Below are 17,306 nucleotides of genomic sequence, written 5' to 3' on the forward strand. Positions count from 1 at the left end.
AGCCAAACTTGTATTTAGGGCAGATACTTTGGTTTCTAATTCTCATTGCAGTATTTCTATTTCTGTGGCAATTTCCCCTGTAATATCCAGTTCAGTGCGTGCACCCCTGGGGCTCTGAAGCTTCTGTTGCCTTCCTTCTGAGAGGAGAGTGAAATGGGGCAAGTGGGACAGGGAGGACTGTGTGTGCTGAGCATGTGATCAAGCCATGGCCCAGGTCCTCTGACCTCTGCTGACCCTGAGAACCCTGATCTCTGGCCTCCTGATGCATCCTGGTTCCAGAGCACTCGTGCCCAGGGATCCTTTTTGCCCTGGGCCTGGGTATTGTCCTTCCGGGCTCCAGGCCCTCCAGAGAAGAGGGCATTGTCTGAAGGGCAAGAGTAACGAAGACCCCGCGTCTTCCTCTTCAGGGACAACCAGAGGCTGGGGAGTCTGGGTGCCTGTAAAGAGGGACCTGGGGAGCCCCCGTGGGGTGACTAGAGGGCTGAGGACCTAGTGACTAGGAAAGGGTGCAGGCAGAGGTGTGCAGAGAGGCCAGGGTACTTGGGTTCATCACCACTGTGGCTCAGATAAGGCCCCGCCAACTGGAAGCAGTGTCAGTGTGACAGAAGGGGCTATGTGGCTGAAGAGGGAGGCACAACAGTGTGTCCACAGTGTCGGACCATGCCAGGCACAAAACAGTTTCAACGTGTAATTGAGACCGCGGAGCCTGGCAAGTGGGAGGTGAGACCCTTTCTCCCTGTTGGCCTTCTGTGCTGATTCCTAGAATCCTGTCTCATCTGGACTTCCCTGCACCCCGGGTTTCTGCTTTCCCCGTCCTCCTTCCCATCTTCCTTCCTGATTTTCTTTCTTTGATAGGCCCAGAGTACCAAGTGCAGGCTAAATCATTTTTGTGTGTGTGTGTGTGTCCCAACACTGTGCCTGCTGCCACACCCACCTCCAGTTCGGCAGACGTGAATGAGGCTCCCTGCCATTGACCTTGTCCCCCCTTCCCTCTAGTTGTCTGGGTATGAGGCAGCCCTGCCCATCATAGAGAAGTCAAACCCACTGACCCAGGATCTGGACAAAGCAGATGCCGAGCAGATTGTTCGATTGCTGGGGCAACGTGATGCTGAGATCTTCCAGGAGGAGGGACAAATCAGGCCCACATGCCAGGTGACTCAGCCGCATCCCCTGGACACTGCAAGTAACGATGCCCACTGCAGCCCCACCCCACCTCAACCTCTGCCCTCTCAGACCATGGTCTGGGAGCCCCTCCCCCGCCCCCCCAACCCACTGTCCTTTTCTTGGCTGTTGATGCCTGCCTGTTGCCTCCAGTGAGTCACCTCTGACCACCATGGTATAAGCGGCTGGAAAAGTCCAGGAAGTGCCGAAGGTACCAACTCTCCACCTGCTCCCTGCTTAAATTCGTGTTTCCCTCTACTTTTCTCTCTTCTTGGTCTCTATTTTTCCCTTTTATAAACTTCTATATCCTTATTGTCATCTTATTAATCAACAGTAATTATAGTAACTATTACTGCATAATACTACATAACTGACCACGTACTTTCACACCCATTACCTTCACAAAAACCTGTAAAGTTGGTGTTATTGTCTCCATTACTTTTCGGATGGGAAAACAAAGACTTAAGATAATCACAGTAGCTTTTGCCCAAGTACACGCAGCTAGTAATTGCCAGATAATGCTGCTTCCTATCTGTGACAAAGCTCCTTTCCGTCCTTTCTGCAATAAGTAAGGGTTTTTGGGGTTTTTTTGGCTGCGTTGGGTCTTTGTTGCTGAGCGCAAGCTTTCTCTAGTTGTGGCGAGTGGGAATTACTCTTCGTTGTGGTGTGCAGGCTTCTCATTGCGGTGGCTTCTCTTGTTGTGGAGCGTGGGCTCTATGCATGCGGGCTCAGGAGTTGTGGCTTGCGGGCTTAGTTGCCCCGCGGCATGTGTGATCTTCCTGGACCAGGGATCGAACCCGTTTTCCCCTGCACTGGGAGGTGGATTCCTAAGCACTGCCCCACCAAGGAAGTCCAGTAAGGGTTTGAATAAGTAGCTAAACCAGAGTTGGGGATCAGACTGAAGTTTCTTTCTCAAATCCAAGGTTCTTTCTGCTACACCATATTCTCTATGTTCTGTTCGCTTTGGGGATAAGAGGGGGGTTCTGTTACCAACCAAAAAGAGAATATGCTTCTCCCAACCTGGAGACCTAGGCATTTTTCTTTTCTCAGGAGCCTGAGGGGGGCGCTGGTGGGGCTGAGTGGAGGGATACCTCTGGCAGGATGGCATTCCTCATGTCGGTGAGTACCTTGATCGCCGGTTTTGCTCTCCGCCTTCTTGGAGTGAACCTCAGGACCATAAAGCTCTTCATAGCTAAGCTCCTAGGTGGACCGCCTCCAGCTCCGGCTCTCTTTCTTCTCCAAAAGCTAGATCTCAACATGGAGTCCCATTTCTTCTGAGCCCATCTGAGCCCCACCAGTCTATTGCCAATGTCTGTACATCCCACACACCCCTAATCCATCATCTCCAAGCAGCATATTTAAGAGTCAGATTCCAAGCAGTGCTGGCTTAAGCACTGACCTAAGAGAATCATTATACAGCCTCTACCCTCAAGGTGTTGAAAATCCAAGATAATTGTTCCTTCCCTGTCATTACTACTCCATGTTCTCTCCGACTTGGCAGGTCTCCTTTAACCAGCTGATGAAAGGTCTAGGACAGAAACCTCTTTACACCTACCTCGTTGCAGGAGGTGACAGGTAAGCCAGGCTGGCCTATGAATATTTTGTTTGGCCTAACTAGTGTCTTTTAGAAACTGAATTTGAATGCTTTCAGGTGGAGATGGTGTCCAGTTTGCTCTCCACTTCACGTACTTATGTTGCCTGACTAGCCCTCATAGGCATTGAAGTTTTTCAACCCTACAGAGTGTTTATCATGGTGCCCAACAAATAGTAGGTGCCCATTCAGTGACAGTTTTCTCTTCATTTCCTTCTCTCAAAGCAGCCCTAATAAACCATAGGTTTCTGCTTCCCAAGCAGTGCCACTGACCTTGAGTCTGTCCTCTTAGGTCTGTGATGGCCTCTAGGGAGGGGATGGAAGATAGTGCTCTGGATGGGATCGAGGAACTGAAGAAGTCTGTGTTTTCCACTGACACTCAACCATAGACCTCTGTCTGTTCCTTCTCGTGGGGACATCAAAGCCCCAACATCCAGCCAAAGCCCATCCCCTGCCTCCTCCCTGCCCCCCAACTCCCTTCCAGCCATCCCCCACCTCATCCTGGCCCTGACATCCCCACACAATATGTTTATACCCTAGAATCCTCTTGGTGGCACTACCTCACCCATCCTCCTCTCCTAGGTGGCTGCTGGGAAGAAGAGGGTGATTGTCATCGGCATTTCAGCGGGACTCTCTGTGAGTGTGAAGACGGGCTGGGTGGGTCAATTTTATAGGGAGGCAGGGAGTAGGAGTGGAACAGCATGGAAGATAAATCAACAAGATTTAGCTAGATTTAGCTAGAAAACAGAAAGGGCTTGTGTAAGGAATTTTGATTTTACTCTCACTGATTAGGATCCAGTTGCATGAATGTGGGACAAGGGGGGAAGGGATCTTATCCCACAATAACTGTGTACCCATCCACTCAACAATCAAAATAGATAGAGTAGTCCAGGGCTCAGCAAACTATGCTGGCAGGTCAATCCAGCTGCTCCCTGTTTTTGTCAATGACGTTTTACTGGAACTCAGCCATTTGTGTTTACATATTATCCATGGCTACTTTGACGCTTCAACGGTAAGACTGAGTCATTGGACAGAGATCGTAGGGCCCACAAGCTTAAAATATTTGCTTTCTAGCTCTTTACAGAAAAAACTGACCCCAGACTAGTCCCTTGCTACTTAACGTGTGGTCCTTACACCAGCAACATCAGTATCACCTGGGATCTGTTAGAAATGCAGAATATCAGGCCCCCCCACACCAGACCTACTGAGTCTGAATCTGCATTTTAGCAAGATTCCCAGGTGGTTTGTTTGACATGCACTGGGCTAGATGACCCTGAGTTTCCGCTCAGCTGTGCAGCTCGGACTCTCTGAATTCACTGAGCAGGACCTGGACCCCAGCAGATGTGGAACGAGGCACACAAGGAGAGCAGGACACTGACCTCATGGAGCTGACAGTTTAGTTCTGTATCTTCAGACTTTACCACGCAGAAGATTTCCATGGGAGAACCTGTTAGAAATGTAGGTCTAGGGAATTCCCTGGCGGTCCAGTGGTTAGGACTCAGCGCTTCCACTGCCAGGGCCCCGGGTTCAATCCCTGGTCGGGGAACTAAGATCCCATAAGCTGCACGGTGTGGTCGATAATAATAATAGTTAATTAATTAAAAAAAAATGTAGGTCCATGGGGTCTCCCCTTCAAATTCAGATCCAGTAGATTTTAACTGGGCCCAGAATCTGCACTTAAACAAGCATGTGCGGGGCATTCTGATGTACGTGGGCCTCGGGCAGAGCTAGAGTAACCCCCCTCATCGAACCCTCCCCTCTCTCCCTACCACCAGGCTCCCTCTGTGGCAGCCCAGATGGACTACTGCATGGATAACCCAGCGGTCTTTTTGCCAGTCCTGATTGGTTTCCACCCAGTGAGCATGGCCAGGTGAGCCTTCTGTAATGAAAAGTCGTACACAGAACTTCTGTAATGAAAGGTCACGGCCAGGCCCCTGGGGGAGGCTGGGAGGGAACCTGTGAAAATCTACAGGATAGTCACAAAGGAGAGGGCAGGGCAAATATGCTCTTGTTCACCAAATCTCAGAATATTAAAGTAAATAAAGGTGCAAACGAAGCAACTGACAAAGGATTAATCTCCAAAATATACAGGCAGCTTATGCAGCTCAATATCAAAAAGACAAACAACCCAATCCAGAAATGGGCAGAAGACCTAAATAGACATTTCTCCAAAGAAGATATACAGACTGCCAACAAACACATGAAAGGATGCTCAACATCACTAATCATTAGAGAAATGCAAATCAAAACCACAATGAGACATCACCTCACACAGGTCAGAATGGCCATCATCCAAAAATCTACAAACAATAAATGCTGGAGAGGGTGTGGAGAAAAGGGAACCCTCTTGCACTGTTGGTGGGAATGTGAATTGGTACAGCCACTATGGAGAACAGTATGGAGGTGCCTTAAAAAACTAAAAATAGAGCTACCATACAACCCAGCAATCCCACTACTGGGCATATACCCTGAGAAAACAATAATTCAAAAAGACACATGCACCCCAGTGTTCATTGCAGCTCTATTTACAATAGCCAGGACATGGAAGCAACCTAAATGTCCATCGACAGATGAATGGATAAAGAAGATGTGGCACATATATACAATGGAATATTACTCAGCCATAAAAAGAAATGAAATTGAGTTATTTGTAGTGAGGTGGATGGACCTAGAGACTGTCATACAGAGTGAAGTAAGTCAGAAAGAGAAAAACAAATACCGTATGCTAACACATATATATGGAATCTAAAAAAAAAGTGATTCTGAAGAACGTAGGGGCAGGACAGGAATAAAGATGCAGACATAGAGAATGGACGTGAGGACACAGGGAGGGGGAAGGGTAAGCTGGGACAAAGTGAGAGAGTGGCATGGACATATATACACTACCAAATGTAAAATAGATAGCTAGTGGGAAGCAGCTGCATAGCACAGGGAGATCAGCTCAGTGCTTTGTGTCCACCTAGAGGGGTGGGATAGGGAGGGTGGGAGGGAGACGCAAGAGGGAGGAGATATGGGGATGTATGTATACGTATAGCTGATTCACTTTGTTATAAAGCAGAAACTAACACACCATTGTAAAGCAATTGTACTCCAATAAAGATGTTAAAAAAAATAAAGTAAATAAAGGGTGTTCCTAAGCTTAGGAAGTTTTTTGTTGGTTGGTTAATTTGCATATTCTCTCATTTCAGAAAGAATTGAAGGCAGCTTATAAAGGTTACATAAAATATAAGAAAGCATACATTTAAAATGGAATGAAGAGGCAAGGAAAACGTGGGTCAGAGGATAGAATGGGCTCAAGAAAACGCATACCACAAAGATCTGTGCTTTCATCTGAGGTGGGTCCCCAGCATCTTTTCAAAGAAGGAATACTGGGTGCTGACTGGCCTCCTAGTCTCCTTTGCCTAGCTCCCTTATTTTAGGCCCTTTCTCCTTCATGCCAGGAGCCCCTTTGGTCCCCTCTGGCTACTCACATCTCCCACCCTGTTCCCCTTTCCTGAGATCCCTGTGCCTCCAAGTCACCTCCCTCTTATTCTCTGTCTAAATGGCCACTTCGATCTCAAAGAAGGCCAGCATATATTTTTTAAATTTTTTATTGGAGTATAGTTGATTTACAGTGTTGTGTTATGAAGGCCAGCATATTAAACCAATACTGCTCAGGTGCGATTCTGTGAACGCACTGCCTTGGGAGTGTTAATAAGGAAGGTTCTTGTATGAGAGGTCTGATGTTGTAGGTTTGCGGTAAGGCCCGGAAATACCTACTTTTTGCAAGCATCCTTGGAGATTCTGATGCACAGCCAAGCTGGGGAAACTCTGCTAAATGAACCATCGGAGGGGGCCACCCAGTGAAGCTGAGGGCTTCCTGTCACCGGAGGTATTTCAGCGAAGGCTCGCTGACTACTCAAGAGCAGCTCTGTGTGTATTTAGTGTGGTCTTGGGGAGACGGACAGCTGAGTTCCGAGAGGCTTTTTCAGCTCCCAGATTCCAGGCATGTAGTGTAATTCATACGAAGGTATAAATGATCTCTTTTAATGGAGGGCTTTCCTCACCAAAAATGTATCTGCTGCAGTGGATGCTAATTTCAGGGACCGTGACTAAGTGAAATGAAGGATTTCAAACAATGTAGGCGTGGAGATCTTCCAGTTGTTCCTTAAATCAGTGGCTCCCAAACTTGGCTGGTCTTCAGAGTCATCTGGGAAGCTTTTTAAAAATACAGATTTGGGGGCTCCACTCCAGAACTACTGAAGCAGACTCTCAGGGTGGGTGTGGAAACCAGAAATGGGTAGTTATTAAAAAAAAACAAGCCTCCCCAGGTGATTTTGCTGACCTGCCAAGTCTGGGGATCTCAGTTTTCAACCACACAATAAACACTGTTGCCTCTCTCTGCAGAGGAGACATGGCAATAGACCTGTGCAAGGACCAGGACACAAGAAAGTTCTGGTCTCAGGCTGGAACTTTTTACTTGAGTGTTGGCTTTGCTCTGGGTTCAAATTGCTGAATGTTTTATTAACCCTCATCCTTGGGGTTCAGGGACACAGTGCCCCTATGAGCATCAAAGCACATCTCTCTAGGAAATTGTTGACCTCTGACCCCAATCTCAATGTGGTATTTGGTCCCAACTCTCATCTGAGGCCCTTCCTTTAGATCCTCACACATGATCCCCCCTCTGTCTCTCTTTGGGCCCCAGAAATGACCCCATTGAAGACTGGAGTTCAACATTTCGACAAATAGCAGAGCAGATGCAGAAACTGCCAGAGAAAACGGAAAGCTTTTGTGCTCAATCCTGCAACTGGGGTGAGATCTGCCCCCACCCCTACCCCTCACACCCACCTCCGGACGGCTTGCCACTTAGGGCCTCTGATTTTAGGTTTTGTTACATCATGTCTAAATTCCTGGTGTCGTGTATCTACTAAAATGTTGTAAATCAAATCCTGTTTTCTCGTTTCGGTTTTCACCTTAAGATGTTTTATTTCCATTCGGACCCTGTCTCTTAAATAAGTCATCATTAAACACCTAAATGGTCTAGGGCAGTTTCTATATAAAGAAGCTCTTTTGCATCTGTGTGTAGAAAGTATTGCTTCATGTCTCTTTTATATGTTTCAGTTTCAAATATGGGCTTTAAAGAAAAAATGGGATGTAGTTTCATTCTTCTGCCTAAGACTCTCCAAAATTGGTGTGGCCCTTCTAAGCCTCTACTGCTCCTGTTGCTTTTTTCTCTGGATTGTGGCTGCATCTCACTAACATCATCTGCCCTTCCTTTGACCTTACAAGGGCCTTAACCAAACCCCTGCCCTGCCCCACTCTGCCAGGGATGGGCACATCTGTGACATTCTCTTTGATCTTCCTTTTGCGAGATAGAAAGGCAGGAATTCCACATTACACACAAGTTCTGCATCTTTCATCTCCCAGATGCTCATCTCTCCTCCTCTCTACAATTATTTACTTTTAATCTCCTTTTCTCAGACACTGCTTTTATCATTCTTCTTGCTGTAATCTCTTTATCTTTTTGGTGTGTCATATTATATATCTGTATGGTTACAATCAATGGCTGCTTCACTGGTCTGTCCAAGGAGCATGAAATGTAGTGTTTGGATTAAAAACTGTTATTTAAAAAGTGGGGGATGGAGGAGGGAGAAAGTACTTGGCAAACGAAAACAAAAACAAAAACAAAACCTCTCTGAAAAACCCTTATCCCCAGCTAACAGGACACTCAATTATTCTGGCTTCCTCTCCAGAGTCCTGAATGTACCATAGAAATGACCATAAGTGGCCCTTTCCCCCTCCCCTCCCCTCCCCTTCCCTCCCCTCCCCTTCCCTCCCCTTCCCTCCCCTTCCCTCCCCTTCCCTCCCCTTCCCTCCCCTTCCCTTCCCTTCCCTTCCCTTCCCTTCCCTTCCCTTCCCTTCCCTCCTCTCCTCTCCTCTCAGTTAAGCCCTCAACCAGCACTCCTCCTCACAGCACACTGGGGGCCACCAGTCCTACAAATGCCTGCTCAGTGGCCACTAAGCAGAGCGCATGTCCAAGAGCCACTAACCAGATTGCATGCACAGTGGTCACTAACTAGTAAACTCCAGGACCTTCCTTCCTCTCCCAGTTTCTCCTGGGTGTCATCACTCTGCAGCCTGAGGGCCTCAGTGGCTCCTCCCAGATGAAGGGTGGAAGTGCCACCAAGATCCTGCTGGAAACCCTGTTACTGGCAGCTCACAAGACTGCGGACCGGAGCATCGCAGCATCTCCGAGGTAGGGAGGATCTGGACCAGAGAGAGATCAGAGTCAGGCAGTGGGTGGGAGGGTGCAGGCAGGGGAATGGCAGATCCAGATCTGGAGGGTGCGCTGGTAGCAGCAAGACTGCAGCCCTGCCGTTCCTTCCCTGGGAAAGGAACTGGCAGGGGGATGCCACTGTTCCCATCACACAGTCACAAAGTCTGGCTTGTTTCCAATGGACCCTGGGTTCCTCAGGTCCAGACCTGATCCCTGTGCACACCTGGGACATCCAAAGCTAACCTAGCTTCCTAGAGTCTTTGATGTGGGGATGGTCCAGGCCATGCAGGGTAGAGGTCATCCTGCTGTGGGCCTGCCTCCCTCACCAGGGTCTCTCGCCTAGCTTCCACGTCGCTCACTTACCCCCTCGTCAACTCTCTGATCCCACCCTCCTCCCAGTGCTCTGGATGCCCTATTCTTCTCTCTGCTCTTTAGTCTTCTTCCCGCTGAAGCCCACTTTGCCCCTGTTGAATGCAGTCTGGCTCTGCTTATCGCTCCCCCACGAGGGACCAGCAGAACTTAGTTTCAAGGGAATTGCACCTTCCCCAGGGTGGGAGGGACTCAGGCTTTCTGAGGGGGCACTGGGCCTGCCCTGGGAGCTGGTGGACTTTCTCCTAGATGCCTTCTGGAAATCCTGCGGACATTTGAGTGGGCTCATCAGGTGACCTAGAGTCAAAGCCCCAAGATCACCACCCTGATGAAGCAAGTCAGCACCAGGTGTGTAGATGTGTATTTGGAGGGGGGAAGCGGCCTGGATGGGGAATGTCATGAGAGCAGGGGAGACTCTACGAGACATGATAACATGGGGAGGGTAGCGGGTCTGCGTGTTGGAGGGTCAGGGTAGGCTTTTGGTTCGTTTACTCCTGTGTTCTTCTGTGTGTGTCTTTCTCTGATCTCTGGATTTTCTTTACTGTGATCTCTCATGTCCTGACCTCTGACCCATTCTCAGCCTGGAGAAAAAAGGCTGAGTATACCTGGTTGGCTGGCAGACCCTGGGCATCATTGCCATCATGGATGGAGTAGAGTGCATCCACACCTTTGGTGCTGGTGGGACCCCGGTGTTGACTTACTTCCCGATTCCTCCTGATCCAAACCAACTGGTCTGCTCTCCAAATTCTTTCCTACTCCCAACCCATGGAGGCTCCTCCTTCAATGTCCATCCTGCCCTATCTAGATAGGCATTTCAGTCAAATGCTCCTTCCTTTGAACCTCACTCAGTCCTTGATCCTTCAGCTCCCAGCCCCATGCTTAGCTATGGCCTCCCAAGTGTGTTACTGCTTACCCTGCACCCCACTTGCCACTTTCCTCCCAGCCCCACTGACACCTCCCCAAACCTAGAACCCTCCTCTCCTTTGAAGCCCATCACTCCTCTCTCCCTGTCCTTAACCTTCCCAGATTTCCAAGATGTCCATGGCTTTCTCATTGGTGATCACAGTGACATGTTTAACCAGAAGGCTGAGCTCAACCAGGTGGGAAGATGATGGGGCTTGGGGAAGTTGGGAAGATAACTGGTGTGCAGAGGGTGGGAGAAAAGAGGAAGGTGGAAACAGGTAGGGGAGTACAATGGGATTCCCTTCTAGAGAGGGAATATGGGTTAAAGGTCATGAGGCCTTGGGGCAGCACAGGAACAGTGTGGAAAGCTCTGGATTCACCCCCCAAACCTGGCTCTGGTCCAGTGCTCTTCCGTCAGCATGCTGCATTATCTTGGGCAAAACACTTTACCTCTTTGAATCTTGGTTTTTACATCTGTAGATAAAAGCTCTGCATTATGTCCTCTAAGGGCCTCTTTGGTCTTCAAGTCTATATGCTGGAGTTTTCCATGGGAAGGACTCTCTCCTCTTTCTCTGCCCCAGGGTCCCCATTTCTCCTTCTCCCACGAAGACTTCTTGACTTCCATCCTGCCATCCCTTGCAGAAACTGACACCGTGCTCTTCATTTTGACCCTGGATGGTGAGAGGGATGATGGGAGTGGTGGGGTGAGGGGATGGAGGCAGCTGAGTGACTCAGAGGAACTATCACTTTTCTGGGTCTTAGGGCAACTGCTCAGAGGGAGGGACAGGAGTGTGTGTCCTGACTGGACCCCAGGGGAGGAGAAAGAACAGCTGAAGAGCCAGGCTTTCCACTCTGACGCCCTGCCCCTCTCCTAGACAACCTCAAGGAGGTGCAGATGCTGGTGGAGCAGGTGAAAGAGAAGACCTCCAACATCCAGGCCTTGGCACACAGCACTGTAGGGCAATCCCTGCCGGAGAGGGTCCAGCCTTGAGGAGGGGACCCGGGGCAGCAGTTACAGCCAGGGCTTCCTGTAACTTCCATCGCGGTTCCTGCTCCTCTCTCTCTCCAGACCCCTCTGAAGAAGCTCTTTCCCTCCATCATCAGCATCACATGGCCACTGCTTTTCTTCGAATATGATGGGAACTTCATCCAGGTATGGGGAATGAGGAGGTAATATCTGCAGTGAGGGGCACAGAGGAGGAGGGATTCCAGGAATTAGAAAACCCAGGGCCGGAGGGTAGAAAGCTTTGTCTGACTTCCACAAAGCCAGCTGGGCAAGTTCTAGTGTTACCAGGTCACTAGTCAGAGTTTCCAAGTCAATGGGCTACTGCATTCAGTTCTCTCGAGAAATATGCAAAAGTACAGGATAGGCCGCCAATCAGCTGACAGATACTCATTTGTCCTTTGTCACAAGTTAATTGTCGATACTATAGTCATCCTCACTGTCCAAAAGCCTTTAAGACATATTTTTTTGCAAGTTGTCCTATGCTGAGTTCACTGCAGATAATAGTACACTGATACAGTCCCTGTTTACTAATGAAATTGTGATCCAGTACAAGCATTGCTAATAACCGTAGAAGTAATGATCACTTTGGGTGCACTTTGCAGTTTAGCGTTTGGAGTGGGCAGCAGGACGTCTGGATGCCAGTTCAGTTCTGCTTCGTGGCCGAAGAAAGAAAGCAGTTTTACACATCTCTGGTCCTCAGTTTTCTCACACGACAGCCCTCCATCCTCCATGGGGCGGAACCAGGCCCATGAAGGGTTGCCCTGGAGAGATGTGGCCTCATCCATTATTCAAACTACTTCCTCCAGGAAGCTTCCCAACTTAACCAGACAACAGCTGACATGCTCCTTATCTGCCCTCAGAACTCAATGGAATTCTCTCCTCTCCCCCGGAACAGGGGATCCACACTCCTTTCAATGTGTATCTTTGTCTTTCCTTCCAAATGGTGTTCATTGGTCATATCCCTACTTCTTTTGGCATGCTTTCCACATTCATTGTCACCTTTGAGATTTCACATCTTCTAAGAAGTCTTTTCCAATGAAACCCACATCTTCTAGACCCCTCCTTTATGTTATATACCCCATCATACTTATAGGTTCCATTGTATAGTCATAATACCTAATACACAGAGGCCTTTGCACTTTACACAATATTTCAGGTATATTATCTCAGTTCTCTTAACAGTCTCCTAAGGAATGTATGTTTAGTGTCCCCATTGCCCAGATGAGGAAGATGAAATTAAGAGATTAAGGGATTATAATCATGACCACACAGATAAGACAGGAGTCAGGATTTGAACTCAGGTTTTGGGACTCTAAATCCATGGTTTACTTCACCATACAAGATAAATTTCAACCATATTCATGAATTGAGCCCGATCCATTTATTCATTCATTCAACAAATATTTTTAGAGTACCTGTCACATGCCCGATAATATCCCAGGGATAGGGGATATAGCAGAGAATGATGATCTGTGATATTTTAAAGAACTGTATTTTTAAAGAAAATTGTAATAACAATACATTTTTTAATTGTCAAAGCTTTAGAAAATACAGAAATCAAAAAAAGGAAAAAAATCATCCATAATCTACCTTCTTCCAAAAACAAAAACAAAAACCACTCAGACAAATTTTGAGACTGTCTCTCTACTTTTTTATGCATATGTAAAAATAGTTATATAAAAATAGCATCATACATGACATGCTGTTTTTAACTTGCTTCTCTTTATTTAAAATTATGAACACCTTTCTGTACTAATATATCTACATCATCATTTTTAATGTCATGTGTTCCACGGTATGTGGACTGTAATTTGTTTACTCTAGCCCCAGTTGTCAAACACTATAGTTTCAATATTATGGCTTTTTTTAAAATGCTGCACAGAATATCCTTATACACATATTTGACTCTCTCATTAGGGTAAACCTCCAAAAGTGGAATCAATGGGTCAAAGGGTGTTTAAAATTTTAAGGCTTTTGATGCTTGTGGTTACCTCCAAAGAGGTTTATAAACAAAGTGTAAAATTGGTTGTTCCCCACAACCTTAAAATACTGGGTAACATTGTTCTTTTTAATCTTCGCTAATCAGCAAAGGAAAAAAAGTGAAACAAAACGAAAGGCATTTCCGTGGTAATTTATATTTAATTACTATGGAGATTGGCTCCTTAAAGACATATATACGCCATTGAATTTTTTTCTTTATTGTACTGCTTCTTCATATCTTTTGGGCATATTCACCCAATCTTTTTTTTTTTAATTAATTTATTTATTTTTGGCTGCATTGGGTCTTCGTTGCTGCGCGCGGGCTTTCTCTAGTTGCGGCGAGAGGGGTCTACTCTTCGTTGCAGTGCACGGGCTTCTCATCGCGGTGTCTTCTCCTGTCGCAGAGCACGGGCTCTAGGGTGTGCGGGCTTCAGTAGTTGTGGCTCACGGGCTCTAGAGCACAAGCTCAGTAGTCATGGCGCATGGGCTTAGTTGCTCCGCGGCATGTGGGATCTTCCCGGACCAGGGCTCGAACCTGTGCCCCCTGCACTGGCAGGTAGATTCTTAACCACTGCGCCACCAGAGAAGCCCCTCATTCTTTATTAGGGTATTTTTTTTCTTACTAATTTATAAGAGAGAGTGTATATAGCAAGGACAGTAGCCTTCTTTTGCTGTTCCATGTTTTCCCCCAGTATGTTATTATTAATTTCTACGTTTTTGATGTAGAGACATTTAATTTACATTTTGGCATAGTCAAATCTATCAATCTTTGTGTGTTTCTTTTTTTCTTGATTCCGGTTTTTATCTTTTTAAATGTACTGAAATTGAAATACAGAGGCTTCTTTTAGAGCTTATAAATATTTCGTTGTAGAAATAGTTTGATGTAACTCAGCCCACACTTTTATTTTGAAAAATTTCAAATCTGCAGAAAACTTGCAAGAATAGTATCAATGATACTATAGTATACTACAGTATACTATACTATACTAATAATACAGCGAACACCCATATGCTTTTTGCTAGATTCACCACTTATTAACATTTTGCCACAGCTGCTTCATCTCTCTTTACCCCTGAATCATTTGAAAGGCGATTGGAGATATGATACTTGACACAAGTTACTGTGTTCCCTAAGAACAACAGGCATTTGTCTATATAATTATAATTATCACACTTGAGAAAATGACAATTAATACAACACTATTATCTCATATACAGACTATATTCAAATTTCCCCAATTATTCCTGTGTTGTTTTTATCTTCCAGATCCAGGATCTGAGCAAGGATAATGCGTTGCATTTCGTTATTGTGTTTCTTTAGTTTTCTTTAATCTGCCTGAGTTCCTCAGTCGTTTTTGATCTCTTTCATCAAAACACTGATATTTTAGAAGTCTAGACCAATTGTTTTGCAGAATGTGCCTCACTTTTGATTTGCCTGATTGTTTCTTCATTATATTCACGTTAAATTTTGGGGCAGGAGTCCTGCATAGATGAGGCTGTGCCTTTATCAGTGTATCACATGTAGAGGCTCCGAATATCAGTTTGTCCCTTTATTGGTGATGCTGCGTTTGATCATTTGGTCAAGGTGGTGTCTGTTAGATTTCTTTGTATCTTATTCCTCAGCAATCTTTCACCCACGGTTTTAGCATCCACTAATGATTCTTGGTTGAATCAGTTATTACTATGATGGTTTTAAAATGGTGATTTTTCTATTTGTATCCTTCTGTCTCCATTTACTAGTTGGCATTCTTCTGTAAAGAAAATCTTTCTTCTCTCCCCCCCTTATCTACATTTGTTTGTTTAGTATTGATATGGACTCATGCATTTTTGTTGTTGTTGTTGTGTGTTTTAATCCATTCCTGTCATTATTCTTTTTTTGGTGTGGGGGTACGCGGGCCTCTCACCACTGCAGCCTCTCCCGTTGCGGAGCACAGGCTCTGGACGCACAGGCTCAGCGGCCATGGCTCACGGGCCCAGCTGCTCCACGGCATGTGGGATCCTCCTGGACCGGGACACGAACCTGTGTCCTCTGCATCGGCAGGCGGACTCTCAACCACTGCGCCACCAGGGAAACCCCATTATTCATTTTAATGCTCAAAATGAGAGCTCATTCAAGCTGGCCTTTGTGTTCTTGTGACATATCTATCCACATTAGCATTTGAACACTCTGCTGTATTTCTTTTTGCCAAAAAATTTTTTTCTTGTTCTCTTATGCAATATACTCTTGTGCCTTGCACTTTTGCTTAACAAAATATACTGAAAATCACTCCACTTCAGTTTAAAAATCTCTTCTTCATTATTTACATTTGTGTTTGTGTGTATTTGTGTGTGTGTGTGTGTGTGTGTGTGTGTGTGTGTAACCCAGTCATCTCCTATGCAGGAGCACAAAAATGTTGGGCCACATTCACCTTATACTTTCCCTGGTTCCAGCCCTGGAATCAATCATTTTCCAAGGAGCCCTGGTTGTTAGTTGAGATTGGTATTTAGAAATCTAGGTGCTAGGTATGCTCACTGCTACTGGTTTGTTTTGCCTCTAAGCCCTTTCAGTAGAAAGAACAAGGAAATATATATATATATATGTGTGTGTGTGTGTATTCACACACACGTACTCTCCTCCAATATCATCAGTGTATTTACCCATTTGTTCAGTCCTACAGTACATACCGAACAGTTTTGGAATTGCTACCCTAATACGACTGTCATCAACAAACTTACCAAGAAGTGGTTGAGATTTTTGCAGTTCTTTTTGTCCTTTGATCACATCCCACTAGATAAAGTGTTCAAAAGTCACTTTCATTAATTTTTTTCTTTCTCTCTGTGGTTATGTTATTAATGTGATATATAGTTAGGCTCATTTATTTTTATTTGTTTTAAATTTTAGAGTTTTTTTCAGTTTTTGGTCTAATTTTATCTTTTGAATATGTAAAACATAACATGATTTAAAAGTCAGAACTGTATAAAAAGATGTCCCATTTCCTTCTCTATTCCTTCCATCCCATTCCCACTCATCCCTGTAAGAAACCAATTTCATTACTGACTGACTTATCTCCTGTGTTTCTTTTTACAAAAAAACGTGTGCGTGTTCGTGTATGCTTTGCATTTCCTTCTTTCTTTCTTTTTTAAAAAATTAATTAATTAATTAGTTTATTTTTCGCTGCGTTGGGTCTTCATTACTGTGTGCAGGCTTTCTCTAGTTGCACAGAGCGGGGGCTACTCTCCGTTGCGGTGCACAGGCTTCTCATTGCAGTGGCTTCTCTTGTTGCGGAGCATGGGCTCTAGGCATGTGGGCTTCAGTAGTTGTGGCTTGCAGGCTCTAGAGCGCAGGCCTATGGAACTCTTCCTCATTATTTTTCACATTTGGGTGTGCTCACACATTTGCGAGGGTTATTCAGGCAGTCTCTTACGTAGGGCATTTGAACTGTGTGTTCATGTAAATACATGAAATATCCTCATTTTCTAATGGTATTGTGGTCTTGATGATCCCTTGATTTTGAGTCCTTTATAAATTAGAGATATTAGTCCTTTATTTCTGCTATACAGTTGACAATTGAACAAGGCGGGGGGTTAGGGGCACTGATCCTCTGCACAGTGGAAAATGGTGTAACTTATGGTTGACCCTCTGTATCCATGGTTCCTCCCTATCCACATTCCTGGGATAGGATCATTGTAGTACTGTACTATTTACTATTGAAAAAAGTCTGCGTATAAGTGGACCCTTGCAGTTCAAACCCGTGTTGTTCAAGGGTCAACTATATATTCCATTTTCTTTGGGTTTTAACCATGCAAAAGTCTTTCCTTTAATTTTTCTGGGGTAGAACTTATCAATCTTTTATTGAATTTGGATCTTGATGAACAGAAAGCTCCCCTCACGCCACACCCACTCCATCTGTGTTTTCTTTTAGTACATGTTTTCTTCTAGTGAAAGTGATCTTTCTCTTGCTCTCTTTTTTTTAAAACCATTTTTTAAATCAAAATAGTTAATTTACAATGTTCTGTTAGTTTCAGGTGTACAGCAAAGTGATTAAGTTATATATATATAT

At 45.5% G+C, this 17,306-nt stretch overlaps 1 protein-coding gene across 1 annotated transcript in view; it reads left to right on the forward strand.

Annotated features, from left to right (window-relative positions):
- GCKR (glucokinase regulator) overlaps positions 1 to 17,306 on the forward strand; it is a 29,782-nt gene that overhangs the window by 6,915 nt on the left and 5,561 nt on the right. The window contains 17 exon segments of the mRNA XM_082672734.1: positions 997 to 1,152; positions 2,212 to 2,280; positions 2,663 to 2,736; positions 3,045 to 3,111; positions 3,335 to 3,388; positions 4,528 to 4,622; positions 7,437 to 7,515; positions 7,517 to 7,543; positions 8,869 to 8,987; positions 9,627 to 9,675; positions 9,679 to 9,725; positions 9,958 to 9,973; positions 9,977 to 10,055; positions 10,404 to 10,477; positions 10,862 to 10,958; positions 11,156 to 11,235; positions 11,350 to 11,433. Of these exon segments, the coding sequence (XP_082528860.1) occupies positions 997 to 1,152; positions 2,212 to 2,280; positions 2,663 to 2,736; positions 3,045 to 3,111; positions 3,335 to 3,388; positions 4,528 to 4,622; positions 7,437 to 7,515; positions 7,517 to 7,543; positions 8,869 to 8,987; positions 9,627 to 9,675; positions 9,679 to 9,725; positions 9,958 to 9,973; positions 9,977 to 10,055; positions 10,404 to 10,477; positions 10,862 to 10,958; positions 11,156 to 11,235; positions 11,350 to 11,433 (1,266 nt within the window).

This window comes from Grampus griseus, assembly GCF_964374135.1.
Source record: "Grampus griseus genome assembly, chromosome: 15".
In the NCBI taxonomy this organism is placed as follows: domain Eukaryota; kingdom Metazoa; phylum Chordata; class Mammalia; order Artiodactyla; family Delphinidae; genus Grampus; species Grampus griseus.